The 15,685-nt window shown below is 44.1% G+C and overlaps 1 protein-coding gene across 3 annotated transcripts in view; it reads left to right on the top strand.

Moving 5' to 3' along the window:
* The first annotated feature begins 508 nt into the window (after positions 1–508).
* Positions 509–15,685, top strand: part of HDX (highly divergent homeobox) — a 54,220-nt gene continuing 39,043 nt past the window's right edge. For 2 of the 3 annotated variants that reach the window (XM_074882781.1, XM_074882780.1), the window contains exons 1-3: positions 509–602; positions 9,243–9,389; positions 14,018–15,139. In XM_074882781.1, coding sequence (XP_074738882.1) covers positions 9,243–9,389; positions 14,018–15,139 — 1,269 coding nt within the window. In that variant the 5' untranslated portion in view covers positions 509–602. The remainder of the gene's footprint in view (positions 603–9,242; positions 9,390–14,017; positions 15,140–15,685) is intronic. The other variant, XM_074882782.1, reaches the window with a different exon arrangement.

The raw sequence follows: 15,685 nt of genomic DNA, 5'->3' as shown, positions 1-15,685 counted from the left end.
TGAAGGAGCTGAGGGTGCTGAGGGAGCTGAGGGTGCTGAGGGAGCTGAGGATGATGAGGGCGATGAGGGAGCTGAGGGTGCTGAGGGAGCAGAGAGAGCTGAGGGTGATGAGGGAGCTGAGGGTGATGAGGGAGCTCAGGGTGATGAGGGTGATGAGGGAACTGAGGATGATGAGGGCGATGAGGGAGCTGAGGAGGATGAGGGAGCTGAGGGTGCCGAGGGAGCAGCGGGCGCGGGGAGTCGGTCCCCGCCCTGAGAGGCTGCAGGGCAGCGCGGCGCTGCCTCCCGTCGCGGCCCGGGGCGCAGTGTCGGGCGCCGGCGCTGCCTCGGCCCGGGGCGCTGTGCCGGGCGCTCCCCGCAGCGGCCCCTCGGCCCGGCGGCGCCTGCAGCGCGCGCCCCCCCGGGCGAGGGGCGGGGGCGAGCACTGTCCCGGCCGGCGCTGATCTTACGCTCCCATTGGCCGCTGTCTGCGCTGACGTCACGATCATGATGAGAATTAATGATCGGAGGCGCTGATTTCATTGTGTGACGCCGGGACCGACCCAGCCGAAACCGGCTGAATCCGGAGCCCCGAGCCCCCCGCACCAGCCCCGCGCAGCACGGTAAGCCCGGCGCGCTGCGCAGGGGCGGTGGGCGGGCGCGAATCAGTCCCGGGGGCGGGGGGGCGGAGGAGGGGGGGCGCAGCCGGGTCCCCGCCCGGGAGGGGCGCGGCGGGCGGGGAGGAGGAGGAAGAGGAGGGTGGTGGTGATGGTGATGATGATGATGCCCCTGGGCCGGCGGCCTGGCGGTGGGGGAGGGCGGCCGCGCGGGCTCGCGCTCGCAGACCCACCTCGGGCGCGCAGGCGCACTGCGCCTCCCCCCGGCGGCCCCGCAGAGGCAGGCGTGCGGCACCCGCCGCCGCCGCCGCCGCGGAGGTGCGCATGCGCACGGCCGCTCGCCGCCCCGCGGGGAGCCCTCTGCGCTTGCGCCTGCGCCGCGCCTGCGCACTGCTGTGCGGCCGGGGAGCCCCGCGGGGCGGTGGGCGCGCATGCGCAGGATGGGCGCTGAGCTGCTCGGGGGGACTGCGGGCGTGGGCACGGTGTCACTTCCCGCTTTTTTCTCTTTCCCCGAGCCCTGGGGAGTGCAGGGACAGCTCCCTGATGCGGGGCTGGTGCGACTGAAGGTTTTGGAGGAAGGGTAAGAAGAAAACTGCCTCATGGTGTGAGGCCTGTGGGGTCAGGGGCACACGGACACCCCCACGTGAGCAGGGCTGGAGGTGGCCAGCAGCAGGGGATTGTCAGAGAACACCTCAAACCTTGTTTTCCCTAAGGACTTACACCTCTCAAAGGCCATATCAGCCCAGTTTTGGTGCCAAACACAACCAGTCGTGGTGGCGGTTGAACAGGTCTGTCAAATTTTAGCCCTCAACTTTTCAGAAGGGAACGAGGAGGAAGAAGTGCGGTGGTTGTGCACTCTGTGGCACTACAGGCCTGGGGAGGAGTGACTGGAGAGCTGCCAGTTAGAGAGGCACCTGGGGGGGTTGATTGATTGATAATGAGCCAGCAGTGTGCCCAGGTGGCCAAGAAGGCCAATGGTATCCTGGCTTGTATCAGCACTAGCATGGCCAGCAGGGACACGGAAGGGATCTCACCCCTGTACTCGGCACTGGTGAGGCCGCACCTCGATGAGTGGGTTCAGTTTTGGGCCCCTCACTCCAAAAAGGCCATTGAATGACTCGAGCGTGTCCAGGGAAGGGCAACGGAGCTGGTGCAGTGTCTGGAGCACAGGTCTGATGGGGAGCGGTTGAGGGAACTGGGGGGTTTAGTCTGGAGAAGAGGAGGCTGAGGGGAGACCTCCTGGCCCTCTACAACTCCCTGACAGGAGGGTGCAGAGAGGGGGGATGAGTCTCTTGAGCCAAGGAACCAGCGCCAGGACAAGAGGGAATGGCCTCAAGCTGCGCCAGGGCAGGGTCAGACTGGCTCTTAGGAAGTATTTCTTTGCAGAAGGGGTTGTTGGGCGTTGGAATGGGCTGCCCAGGGCAGGGGGGGAGTCCCCATCCCTGGAGGGGTTGAAGAGTCGGGTTGACCCAGTGCTGAGGCATCTGGTGGAGTTGGGAACTGTTAATGTTGAGTTGATGGTTGGACTGGAGGATCTTCAAGGTCTTTTCCAGCGTAGACAGTTCTGTGATTCTGTTTGGGGGGAATGGTGGTGCCAGGCGAGATCTCACCTCTGGAAGTGCTTGTGTTGCCTGTAGGCTTCCCCTTCTCTGGGGGATAACGGGCAATCCCCAACTCTGTCTCCCTGCATTCAGTTAGCTTAGGGCTTCTGATGTTATAGGTAAGATCGCATGTAACTAACCAAAAGTAGTTCTATATCCTCCAAACTGGAGTCTTGAAGCCCCTCATACCTTCAGAGTAAAACTGCGTTTTAGTATTCCTTTCCTTTTTTCTGACATAGGTTTTAGAAATGCTTGCATACGTGCTTAATTTAAAATATGGCTAATCCAGTTGAAGTTAGAAGTCTAGTCTGCATGAATAAAGTGGGATGGGATAGGATGGGATGGGATGGGATACATAAACTTGCAGAGTTGCAGTCATTGGTTATTATGTTACTCAGTTACAGAGGGAGTCTAATTTGTCCCTAATAAAGGGCTGAATTGTATAGGTGGAACTGTAATACAGTGTTACGAAGGCTGTACTTAGTGGAGAGGGAAGCAGTTGTGCTGCGAGTCATGGATATTTAAAAGTAGTTTTACGAGCTGATGTGTATATTACACTTATCCAACCATAAGCATAATCTACTGCCCTTTCAGTTGTGCAGTAGTAACTAATTTGACCTGTGTAGGAAAGAGGTAGTAACCTACAAATACAGATTATTAAACATCATTGCTTGGTGTACATTCAGTATCTCCACACATGGTGTGTAAGTTGGGGGGTTGGTTTTTTTTCCTTCCATTTGGGGTGTGCAAAAAATTGTGAGCTTTTGGCAGACATAGAAAGTGAATCAAGTGATTGCTGGTACAGTTTCTAAAGCTGTAGTAATAGTGTCCCTACTGCAGACCTGTTTTATTTATGTATACAGTAACTTTCTTATTATAGTTGCAGTTTTGTCTCAATTTATATTGGCGCCGAGTCTTGTTATTTCGTACCACTGGAGATCTGTGGAGGGAAAGAAAAATTTTCCCTTTTATTATTATGTGTTAATCCCTGACAGTTTTATAGTGGTTTATACCATATAGATTTTTACACTTAGTTACTTTGTGGTGGCTTGTACTCAGAATGAATTAATTTTTTTAATTAATTATAATTTCACATCCAAGACTAGTTTCTGTTACTACTTGAAATGAGAGGAGTATTGGTTTTATTTCCTGTTTTTCAAATCAATGTAGTTAGTGTCGTATTCTATAAAGATTTACCTTGTAAGTGAGTTTACTTGGTTCAGCAATCTTAATATTTAGAGACTTTTTGAGAGTAAGACTATAATGCTATATGCTGTAGGCACACTTTAGACCACAGAATTTTTTTTTTCCTTCTTATGCTGCTGCTTTTTTTTGCTTTTATTTTCCCTCCAGATCTTTCAAGTAGTCATTGCAGAACAGCTAAGTAACTCTTGATTTTTTTTCTTCTAACCAGGGGATCAGTAGTACCCATTTTCTTATTGTTGTTCTTTCTTTTGTGGTACTCCCTGACACCAAGTTGTTTTCATTAGTGTCTAAAAATGCATCTGTGGGTTTCACCAGGTCTCCCTGGAGAGATTCTTAATTTTGGATGTTGAATAAAGTAACTAGAGTGGAAGGACTAGGCATTTCCAGCAAACTGTGTGGGATAATTGTTACATTAAGTACCTGTTTCAGGAAGCAAATGCACTACTGCTTCAGAAGCAAACTCGGCTTCAGTTTTTCTGTGTTCTCCCCTCTTCACTTGTGCTCGCTCTTGCCACAGAAGGCAAAGGAAGGTGGATACTGTGGAAAAAGTTGCTCAAGCAGCTAAAGAAGTCTAAAGAAGTTCAGCTGTAAGAATAACCTTAATCTCACCTGACGAGGAGCCAGCGTGACAGGTCACAGTATGTTAGTAGGATTGTCCTTCGGAAGGCCTGTACTCAGCAGTCTCGGAGAAACTGAAGGGCGTGGAGTTCCCATCATCGTTCTCACTTACCAGCCTCGGATCTCTCGCGTGTCCCCAGTGCCTGACTTAGCACTCGGACTGCATTTACAGTTCCCAAACCGTGGCATATAGCGAAGGGATTCTTTTGCTACTGTGATAAATTTTTTAAATTAGCATTCAGTTTAGAAAGGGAATGAAGAACGACGTCTTTATATTGATGGGTTTACAGAAGCTTGAGGAGTGGTAGACCACCAAAGTGCAAAGTTGAATGGTTAGATGGCCTAGGACACGACAGGGGTGAAGGAAGTACTTACAGGAAATCTGCTTTTTCATTTGTCATAGATTATTCTCTGCACTGTCACACAGACAGCACCATACTCGGCCAAGGCTATCTTATTAGCAGAGCAGGCAGATGCTGAATCCTTACAAATAGTGCTTTGCCACCTCTGTCTTTTATTGAAGTGAAAAATATAACTTAGGTTCATGGAATTTCAGTTTGCATAATGCTTTGCCTGAGTTTTATTAAATTTCACAGAGTTCTTTTCTGTAACAAAAACTCTTTTCAGTGTCAATGTGTTGCCAACTAACTGGACACTGGGCTTCCCGAAAGCTCAAATGCTTGTTTTCTAAGCTTGGCAAGTCAAGATCAAAGCGAAATTGTGATAAAAATCCATGTGGATTTCTAACTTGAAGTCTGAGGTTTAAGACAGAGGTGATAAATCGTGAAGACACTGGAGTGCTCCGTAGGTATGCAAAGTGGGAAAAGGAGTTTATTTCCTTTGAAGTTGCTGAGATTTTTTTGAATATACTGAGTCCATTATGAAGGTGTATGACCTGCTGATTCCCTTGATGCTAATGTGGCTACCTTAATGTTTAGTAATGTCAGCACTTTGTAAGTTATTTCTCATATTAAAGAAAATGTAAGAATTAACGTCTTGTTCTGTATAACTATGAAAAGTGGTGCTGAACAGGTAATACTTCTACAAAAGAAAATCAGTGTAATCCTTTGATGAACATACCCTGTGTCAGAGACAGTAACTTTATATTCTTATAGATGTTTGACTGCTCAATGTACTCAATGTAGATAAATTGCTAGGTCTGACAGGTATGGAAAGTGAGCAAAACTTGTTGCCTGTGAAGATGGGATGTGCAGGGGCAGCACTTCATGGATTAACATGACAGCTTTGGACTTTGTGGCTTTCTAATGGAGCTTCCATTGTAACTGGTTTATTCAACACAGGGCACTGTTTTAGATACTCTAAATAAGCACTTAAGAACTGCTGATAGCAAACTGATTTCCACCTGGACTTTACAGATGACATACTATCCGTGAGCTTTTAACCTGCAAGAGAAGGAATATTGCCAAATGTGCTACACACTAGTGTGAAATCAGTATGCCAGATATTATTGTGTCCTACAATATTGAGATTGAATGCTTGGAGATTATTACCGCTATTTCTACTACTAATAGTAATCTTGTGATCTTTTACACCTAGTTAGAAATTATTATGTAGGCAGTTTAAAAGCAAAGAAACGATGAGTCTTAATTTCCTTTCTCTTGTTCTGTGTAATCCAAGATCTTCATGCAAAGTCGTGTTTCCTGCCCAGCTCTGACCAGAGCAGGTTGTGCTTTGTCTGCAACCCAAACAGTGAAAACCATCCTGCAGCTTCCTGGGGGCGGGATGGGTTTATTGGGACTTTATTTTGGGCATTAGTGCTCTGTGTTGAGGTTATCTATCGCTTCTGCACTGTCCGGAGCTTAATGTCTGCTTGCTAATATCCACGTTATACCAAGCACCTGTAGCTTGGTAGTTCAGAGTATTATGGGATGTAATAGAATGCCTTGTTGTAGTGGACCTGTGGTCCCAGTAGTTTGGTTAGTTTGCTTTGAGTTTAATATTTTGAGTAGAATTTGAACCAAGTTTTCTGCTGGGCAGATGTAGCTCACTGCCTGTGTGTGCTCTGGATTATTCTGCAATTTACCCCTAAATTTCTGTTGTCTCTGGTAAAAGGCAGGGTTTTTTAAAAAAAAAAAAAAAAAAAAAATTGGCAGAGCAGAATGAATAAGATTGATTTACGTAGCAGGATAGCTAATGATATTTTAAGACTATTTTAATATCTCTTCTGTAGTTTTGGTAAATATGTGTGTGGATAGGCAGGGTAGTAGGAAATTGTACAGAACTGTCTATTGACTTAGGATTCAGTATATTTAAAACACAAAAAGCATGAATGAATTCTCACCTGCTTGTTTGAAAGTTTAGATGTTGGAATGTAAACTTAAGTTATGACTCAGCTTCCATAAACCTATGTTTGCAGGGTCCTGCAATCTATTTGTTTAAATCAGTTTCTGATGGCCCCTGCACAGATCCTTCTGAGCTGAACTTGACTGGATTCGAGGCAGACGTTACTAAGGAATCTTACCAGTATTTTGGTTGGCAGGTGTAGTTTACAAGTGGTTAAAATAACCTGCAGAAATGAGTGGTTTATTACACCACATCATGACCTCTCTTCAGTTTAGCTGAAGAATGCATATAGGTTTATCTGAAGATCAAGAGATTCGTCAAAGTGCTCCACCCTGTCCTTATCTAAACTACAGATGTCAGATACAACAATGGAAGTGTTTTAACACAGAAGTGACTTTGGATACAGGAATCTACATGATTAAAAAAATATGTCAAGGACTTGACACACGTCTTTGTCTGCAGGTCATCAGGTCTGATTCTAAAAATTTGTCTTGCAGTTGAAGGAGTCTTCATTGCAGTTGATGAACTATTTGGAGACCGTGCTTCTTTTTGGTGAGCCTCTGTATAGAAATGCTGGAGCTATTGGATGACAGCCTTCATCTGGATCTGGAAAGATAGAAAGTTCATAACTATTTCTGATGAGGTCATTTGTGGGAACTGATCTCAACTAAATAAAACAGGGACCACTGGTACTGAAAGAGTAGCAGACACAGAAGTGTAAGCTGGGTCCTGCCAATCGTGCTGGAGGAAGAAGAATCACAAAATTATCTCTTGCGTATTCTTTAAAAGTAAGATAAATCCATTGGTGGCTGCATCATTGTGCATATGCACATGGGAGGTCTGAAGACAGTTCTTAACTTTATAAAGTAGATTTTTATGAACTTTATTGATTTGTTAATGGGCTAATAGTTGTCTCCTCTGTTGCTTGCTATAAATTTCTTTAACCAGCAGAGTATTCAGAGCAAGATTCTCCTTCGTCCAGCTCTGACTGTGACTGAATGCACGTTCTGAGGGAGGCTTAACTCAGGCAAAGCCTGACTTGTAATACTGTATTTAATAATGCACTAGGTTGAGAACGTAAATAAGAATTGGGAACAGAGTTTAAAATGGGATTGAAAAATCATCTTCTATTTTAAGTATTATTGGAAAAAAATTAGTACTTTTTACAAACTGATAGTTAGTGATTTGTCTGTTGTTGACGTTTAGAGGAAGATAGACTCTGAAGTCAAAGCTCTGGTGTAACTAAAAACTTGGTAGCTACAAAGGATTCCCTCATCCTCTTTATTTTCCTGCAAGGTGGTGGTGTGGTTCTTATTCTTTAGTTTGTTCTGTGTTATTTTGATACATGTACCGAAAGTGTTAAAAATAACTTGTGGCTGGTGACTTTTTTGCCTTCCAAGACACGAAAAAGGGTGTGGTGTCTCAGCCGGCGGCCTCCTGTTTGGCACAAATAAAGGCCCCATTCCGGAAATTCTGTGATGATGGGGCTCTTCTTTTCTGACATATAACCAGAGGATTATATTCTTTGCCTGTATTGACCATATAACAAGAGCATAAAACTTGAGTTTGCAGTTAGGGAGTCTGTTCTTTGCCTTTTCCAAGCCAGGGCACGAATCTTCATGCGTAACAAAGCTGTGTGGTTTAACGTGTTCATGCAGACGAGGCTGCCTTGTCCTTGGCCACTTCCCGCCTCATCCCTGGCTCGGAATAGCCCTGGGCTGAGTCTGGCCGGGGCATGGCCCTGGTGGGGACAGTGAGGGGTCTGTCTTACGGCCTGCCATGGGGCGATGCTGCTTGCCACGGAGACCACACTGTTGGGAGCATGTGGGCCTGAGGGCAGGCTCACAGGGGTCCAGTGGCCTGGAGCGCAGTGGAGGGGCTACTCAGTCCCTGTCTGCCCTGTTCCCGCCCAGTGAAGCTCTCTCATGGGGGGACCTGGTGCTGAGCTGGCTCGGCAAGCTGGAAACATCACCTGAAGAGTTGCTGTTAGCCTGGGAGGAGCGTGGGTCTCTCCCTTCTGGTTGAGTGTGCTGAAGAACACAGCACTGCTTCAGACAAAACGAAGGGGCAGGAAGGCATCCCGAGGTCCTGCAGCCAGCATCGGCTTATACCCCTGTTAAAACAACCCTTAAGTGTTCTTAAAAAGTCTGATTTATAGCCTCAGGGTACAGTTTCACAGTCGCTTGAACCTTTCTAAATGCAGGCTGTGGTCTGGGTGGTCCCTCCTTCCTGTTAATATTAGAGCACTGGCATTCTGGTGGGCTGGACCACAACTGACTCAGGCCCTTCTCTTTGGTTTTTTTCTCCCCGAGTTGGTCTTCAGTTCTGGTCCTTGATCTTCGTGCCTTTGCAGCTGGGAAGTGCCGGTGCTGACACAGCAGGAGTAGCATGACCAGCCATAAAGGAGTGTAGGATTTTTGAAGCTTGAGACAGTGGAAACTTTACTTGTACCAAACAGCCACCTTTATTTTATCTCAGATTTTGTGTCTTTTTTTGTTGTTGTTTTTGGGGTGGGGGAGCAGGGGAGAGGAACAGACCTGCTGATACTGTTGGAGCTGCTGGTGTTACTCTGTTTTGCCTAATGCCTTTTTTGTTTGTTTGTTTGAAGACACTTTTTCTTTGAAACTAGAGGCTCTTGGTCTTAGCAACACAATGTAGTATTTATTTATTTATGAAAGGCTGTCAGTGTTGTTCCAAACATGTAGTTCACCTGTTCAACTTGAGTCTATCACAGAGGAATCACTAATGATGACTGTAACAGGTTTTTCTTGAAAGTAAGTAAAAGTGTTGGTAAAGTACTCTGTAAAGAAAACATGTCAACACTTAGCGTTATCACAAGCATTAATGAGAGCCTGTGCATTCTGCAAGTATTACAGTTTTTATTCCCAACTTTCAGAGTATCTTCTTTTATTTTTAGATGAATCTGCGTTCTGTATTTACTGTAGAACAACAAAGGATATTACAGCGTTATTATGAAAATGGAATGACAAATCAAAGTAAAAATTGCTTTCAGCTCATATTACAGTGTGCACAAGAAACTAAACTGGACTTCAGTGTAGTCAGGGTAAGTACTGAGGCCTTCCAAATTTGTATGTTAAAGTTATACACATTCATTTTTTACGTAAAGTATCTGTAGAGGACTGGAGTCTCTAACTTCATACTTGTCTTAAATCGGATTTCAGTATGCGTGTGTGACATGTTCATTTTTATCCAGTGAGCCTGTTTATAGCTTGTTTTTGCTGAAATGTCTTCACATGATTGCTGTATTTAGCAGGGGCCTGGATTGCACAAGGAGTGATTTTTTTGTTTGTTTGTTTGGGGGTTTTTTTGGTTGTCGTTTGTCTTTTGTTGATGGTGTTTTGGTTTGGGTTTTGGTTTGGGGTTTTTTTTGTTTATTAAATTGCAAATTAGTTTGCCCTATAGAAACCTTGTGCAATACATCGTATCAAAGAAAGGTCACGTTATTAGGAAACTATTCTTAAGTTAAATTTCTATAACCTAATGTATTTGAGGGAATAATTGCGGAAGTATTTCTTTTGACACACTCTCACGCTTGTATGCCATGTCACAATCATAAATATTGTGATCCCTCATGGTTATTTACAGTGAGTACATTCTTTTCTTATAAAAGAAGAACGTCACTAGTGCTAACAGGAGCTCTTCCAAAGTCTGTGAATTCCATGGGAAGGGAAATAATAATCCCTTTGTGAAACACTAGACAACAAAATGGCTGTTGTCTCAGAGCAGAAATAGAAATCATGAAGCATTAGCTGAAAAAATAACAACTGTAGTGGAGATACCAGGAGTTGCTGCAACACTGGACACTGAAAAGGAAGAAGACCAGTCTAGTGGTTTTTTTAAGTGGTGTACCAGTGGTCTGTTGCCAAGGGCAACCCCTCCTGCTCCCTAATTGTTACCTGGATTCCCCTCCCTCAAAATACTGTGGAAATACTAAAACTTACTTTCTCAGCTCTAGGTGGTGGGAAGCTCTGATAGTCAGCCAGCAATTCAGACTCCCTGGAACAGACAAACAGTTGTAACAGGAATCTGGGTGCTGATGAGGCAGTCAGGGCCTGTTTTTCTATTTTTATTCTGATTGAAGGACCTAGAGGAGGCAGCCAGTCTCTCCCCTACTTGCAGTCCTCATTCACTCTCCATCTTCATATTTCCCTGTCCCTCTGTTTCCCTCACTGCAATAACGTATCATGGCATTTTTCCTTTAGTTTTCTTCCCTTGCTGAGCCCTTATTTGCAATGCTTAAACTTTCTTCTTACTTGTGAAGTGCAATGGAAACAGACCCAGCATTTGTCCTCCATTTGTCATATTTTTGCATGATCTTACCTTTCTTTTCTTTACACTCCTCCTTTCTGCCTCTTCTAATACTCCTATTTTTTTATTTTTTACTTTTTTTTCCCCTCTAAAACTCACGAACAGAGATTAGTACTTTGCACGATGTCTAGCAAAATGATACTTGGGTTGCAGCTGGCACTTGCAGATGTGACTATAATAGGAACATGAATTCCCTAAATGTTATAATTCAAGTATCATAACTGTGAATATATTCTTGACCTGAATCAGGATTTCTATAGCCTTGTCCCATAGAACTACACCTAGTCTTTCCACTCTTGAGCTAGATTGGAAAAAAGAAAAGTCCTATTTATGATTTGATGTAAACCTCTACAGATTTTGTTACTGCAGTACATTAAAATATGTTCTCCCTTTTGAAATTAGGAAATGTGGTAGAGTTACTCCTGGGAAAAAAACCCTGGCCCTCTTCAAATTTAATAGAGATGTATTCTAGCTACATCAGGTTTGAATGGCCTGGTTTCGTTCGTTAATATTAGCATACTTCTGCTGGTTGCTTTTTCTCTTTGCATGAAATGTGAGCAATGTGACTCGGTAAAGTGCAAAAGTTCTCCAAGTCTGATTTTCACAGTATTGCTGAGTGCTGGGAGCAGTGATCAGGGAGGTCGTGCGGGGTTCTCCCCACAGTACAACAGCAGATATCAGAAGATTTACAACTTCATTATTTTTTTATACCTCTTGAAAAATTTCCTCAGGACACTATTTTCAGATTTAGGATGGACCTTCTGGTTAAGGCTAATAGCCAGGCACCACTGACAGTCCCTCTGTGGCATGTATCTGGATTGTGGGACAGTCTGAAGTTCCAGCTCTGCCTGAGTCAAACTGGGCCTCTTAAATTCCAGGTAATTTTCTTAACAGCTGGACTTTTGACATATCATCTCTTCTTGGAGCTTCTCCTCCTCCTAAATCATAGTTAAGAATTTCAGTAATGCTTCCAGTGTTAGTGAAAGTGCTCCTGAAACCTGCTAGTTGGGGAACTTGATTGTAACAAAGATTCATGTCCCTTTTCCTAGGATATTTTGTACTTAATAACTCCTTTGTCACATCCCAAATCAATACCGTGACCATCAAGCTAGTAAGAACGTGGAGCTTCTCTTTCAGTCTAAGTTTTAGATAATTCTTGTCAGTGCTGATGTCTCGCAGTGCTAAATATGGGAGGTTTTTGTCCTTTCCCTTCTCCCAGCTATGCAATTCCTTCTCTCCTGTCTTTCTTCTTATGGTGATCATCTCTCGCATTTTTTCAATTTCAGAGTTAAATTTGCTAACCTTACCAAAACTTTTGTTCTTTTTTTTTTTTTTTTTTCCCCCCAATTCAGTTTTATGCCTTTTGGGGGAGTTGCACTCACTGATCCTTCAGCTGGGTGCTATTGGATAAACAGTGGGAGTAAGAATCTGGGGACACGGTCAGGAGAATGGGACTCAGCAGTGGCAAATCTGACTTGTGCTGTGTATGAAACTGTACTTTAATCCCAAGTGAATAGTAGTGCTAGGAAATAATTTGCATTTCTCTGAATGCATTTCTTTTCAGGAAAGCTTTACATGAAATGTTAGCAATGTGACTTGATAAAGTGCAAAAGCTCTCCAAGTCTGATTTTCACTGAGGAAAAACTTCAGATTTTAGTTCTATACAGTTGGAAAAATTGGGGATGAAATCCCTTTTCCTGGTCCAAAATTTGCAGTGTCTCAATTATAATTTCTATCTTCAAAGTTTACTGCCTGAGCAGAAATACAAAAAAATAACTTTGATTTTCTAAACTTGTTTTATGCGATAGAGTGACTTGAGATCTGTGGCTATAATTTCTGTATTTAAACTTGCTTTTGAGAAGAAAAAAATTATCACTAGTAACTGAGATTTTACTGCATGCAACAAATCAAGCCTCAAATTAGGCATTTTGTAAAATCTGACAGCAAAAATGAGTAGAATGGAATGGAGACATCAACATACTTCTGTATGGCAGCGATGCGTATTTTCCTATAGAACAATCTGTTTACTTCCTTAGCAGGTATCGGTATGTGAAGAAAGCTTTCCTCCTTTCATGTGATGAGATGGAAACCCAAGATAGGTACTCGGTGCAGTTTGCTTGTTATGGGGTGAGGGAGTTTATTGATTAAGCATCTGGTTTGGGTTGCTGAATGTTGAGTTCTTGCTTGTTTTAGGTGTGCAGCAGATGATATCCAGAGTGGTGCAGAAAACTGTTTCACTGTATCTCTGTATGCGTATCTGATCCTTTTCATAACCAGCATAAGCGGATGCAAAAAGCTTATTTTTTGTTCTTTGGCACTTGCATCTTGCTCGCTCGTGCCCTCACATTCAGTGCAGACGTACTGTGGTGAAAGAATTGTGCAAGTCTTGTCTTTCTGATCATGACAATTGCCAGGAATAGTTAGGTGGTGCTTACACTTCCAGTGTTAGAGCTGATGCTTCCACCAGCTGATGCTCTCTTTTTCTTGAAATACTGAAGTTAATGTTTCCCTTCAGTTCTTTTAGCTCTATCTTAATGTGTTACTCGCAGGACTGTGTGTTTAAAACAGCAGTACATTTTAACCTGTGCACAACTGCCATAGTATCTGCATTTTTAAAATATTTTTTCCTCTACTATCTTTTACACAAAATGATATATACTGTCATTGACACTTTCAGAAATGTCCGTAATAGCAAACTTCTGTTGGAATCTAATCCCAGTAGTCCTAATCTTGTCTATCAGTGTCTTTCAAAAGCAGGTTTTGACATCAGATCTTGATTTGTGCATCTGGCAGAGAAGGGATTAGTCCATAGGTCTAAATACTTCACAAAATCACTTTGTAGTTGTCTAACAGAGAGAGTTCTTTCTTTTCTACCTCTCATCTAAATTCAAGAGTTGGCAGGTTCTGTTCAAGGCAGTTTTGAAGGTCGTATCTCTCAGTTACTTGGTTATAAAAGTTTAGCTACATACCTCAGTGATGGTTCTGCATCCCAAGATGCTAAATATCAAAAACTTAAATTTAGGGGAATTAGTCACTGTGGTGGCAATGAAATAAATTGTAAGGGTAACTTCAGAACAGGAGGCACAATCCAGTCTCAGGATTTTTGAGAAACTGGCGCTTTGGAATTGAGACTGGGGTTCTCGTGTGTTAGTGTATGAATCCCAGGCACGCGGGGCATGGATTTCCATCCTGTGTTGTTCAGATGCTGCATAATCAGTAAATGATTTACATATTATTAAACTTAGGTCTCAACTTGAACACTTAACATTTCATCAGATCTGCTTAAAAATGGAATTGCCTGTTTTTTCTGCTTATTTAATGCTTTGTTTTGTGTTTGTTGTCGTTGTTGTTTGTTGTTTGCAGACGTGGGTTGGCAATAAACGAAGGAAGATGAGCAGCAAGAGTGCTGTAGAATCTGGAGGCACTCCCCCAGGGACTGTCCCTACTACTCCCTCAGTACCTCCAGAAGCAGCAGTTAGAAATGTGGTAAATATTGCTCGATCCCAAAGTCAGCAGTCTTCTTGGACCTCTTCTAATAACGATGTAATAGTTACTGGTATATACAGTCCTGCTAGTTCATCTGGTAGGCAAGGATCCACCAAACAGACAAATACTTCAGTGGCAGAAATACATAAAACCTCTATTCCACGACTGCCAGGAAAAAGTGATACAGAGTTTCAGCAGCAGCACATCCCTATAGGACGACAAGTACCACATTGTAAAAATGCTTCCCTATTAGTAGGGGAAAAGACTATTATTTTATCTAGGCAAACAAGCGTACTGAATTCTGCGAACTCCATATATAGTCACACTAAAAAAAGCTATGGTGGGTCATCAGTCCAGACCGCAGAGTTGGTGTTACCTCAGAAACCGATGATATGCCACAGACCCTGTAAAGCTGAACCCGTGGGATGTCAGAGGTTACAAAAACCAGAACATGCAGCTCTCGCATCGCATGTGCCCCCTGGACAAAGGGCTAATACCAGGGACCCTTCTTGTAGCACGCAAAACCTGGAAATCCGCGAAGTGTTTTCGCTGGCGGTTACAGATCAACCTCAAAGAATTGTGGGAGGAAGTGCCACGCAGAAGCACTGCTCGGTGGAAGGCAGCTGTCTGTCCATCGCAATGGAAACTGGGGACGTGGATGACGAATATGCTAGAGAAGAAGAACTGGCGTCCATGGGAGCACAAATACAAAGCTATTCAAGATACTGTGAAAGCAGCAGTTCTGTTCGAGTAGAGAACCAAAGCGCAGCCTTGTCTGGGCCAGGAAGAAATGTGAGCTGTAGTTCACAGATGGTGAATGCCAGGGATGTGCCTGACAATATTCTGTATCATAACAGAGACTACCACTTGCCAGCACGGACCTCATTGCATACAACATCCAGTACATTATATAACAGTGCTAATCCATCAAGAAGTACCTTTTCTCCTCATTTTACATCAAGTCAACTGAGGCTGTCACAAAACCAAAATAATTACCAGGTAATCTGTCAATTTATGTCTGTCTTCAAACCTTGAAGACAAGGTTGTGGATAAGTACTGTTTTCTTTGAAAGTTGGTAGCTAGTAAGCGACAGGTTCACCTTTCTGCAGGCTGGGCAATGTTTACATCTTTCAGTAGAGCTAATTCCTTCGTAAACAAAAGGGCAGGTAGGGCTATGGCAGCGCTGTAGCTGTATATACAGCGGGTAGCTGTGTATTAAAGATGAGTGTGGGCTTTATAGACTCACTAGATAAACTTTGGTTACAAGAGGATCGTGCTCAAGTCTGCGCTGTCCTGCCGTGGCTCGCCAGCGCGTGTCACAGCGATACCCTTGGTTGTTCCTCTGGGCATACGTGGCACGGGGCAGAACCTGGGATCCTGCCGTCAGTTGTGTGCTGTACAGTTGCTTGCCCTTATTACTGTCAGCTTGGATTAGCTCTTCCATCAGCACTGCCTGCACCCCCCGTGCAGTTGCCAATCTCTTGGACCTGTTTTCTGTAAGGGATTAGGATCTCCTGTGAGGTAGTTAAGATGATGGGAGACATT

Source organism: Strix uralensis, chromosome 13 (assembly GCF_047716275.1).
Source record: "Strix uralensis isolate ZFMK-TIS-50842 chromosome 13, bStrUra1, whole genome shotgun sequence".
Taxonomy (NCBI): domain Eukaryota; kingdom Metazoa; phylum Chordata; class Aves; order Strigiformes; family Strigidae; genus Strix; species Strix uralensis.
The sequence above is the reverse complement of the archived record's forward strand: the minus strand, read 5'-3'. Positions and strand labels throughout refer to the sequence as shown.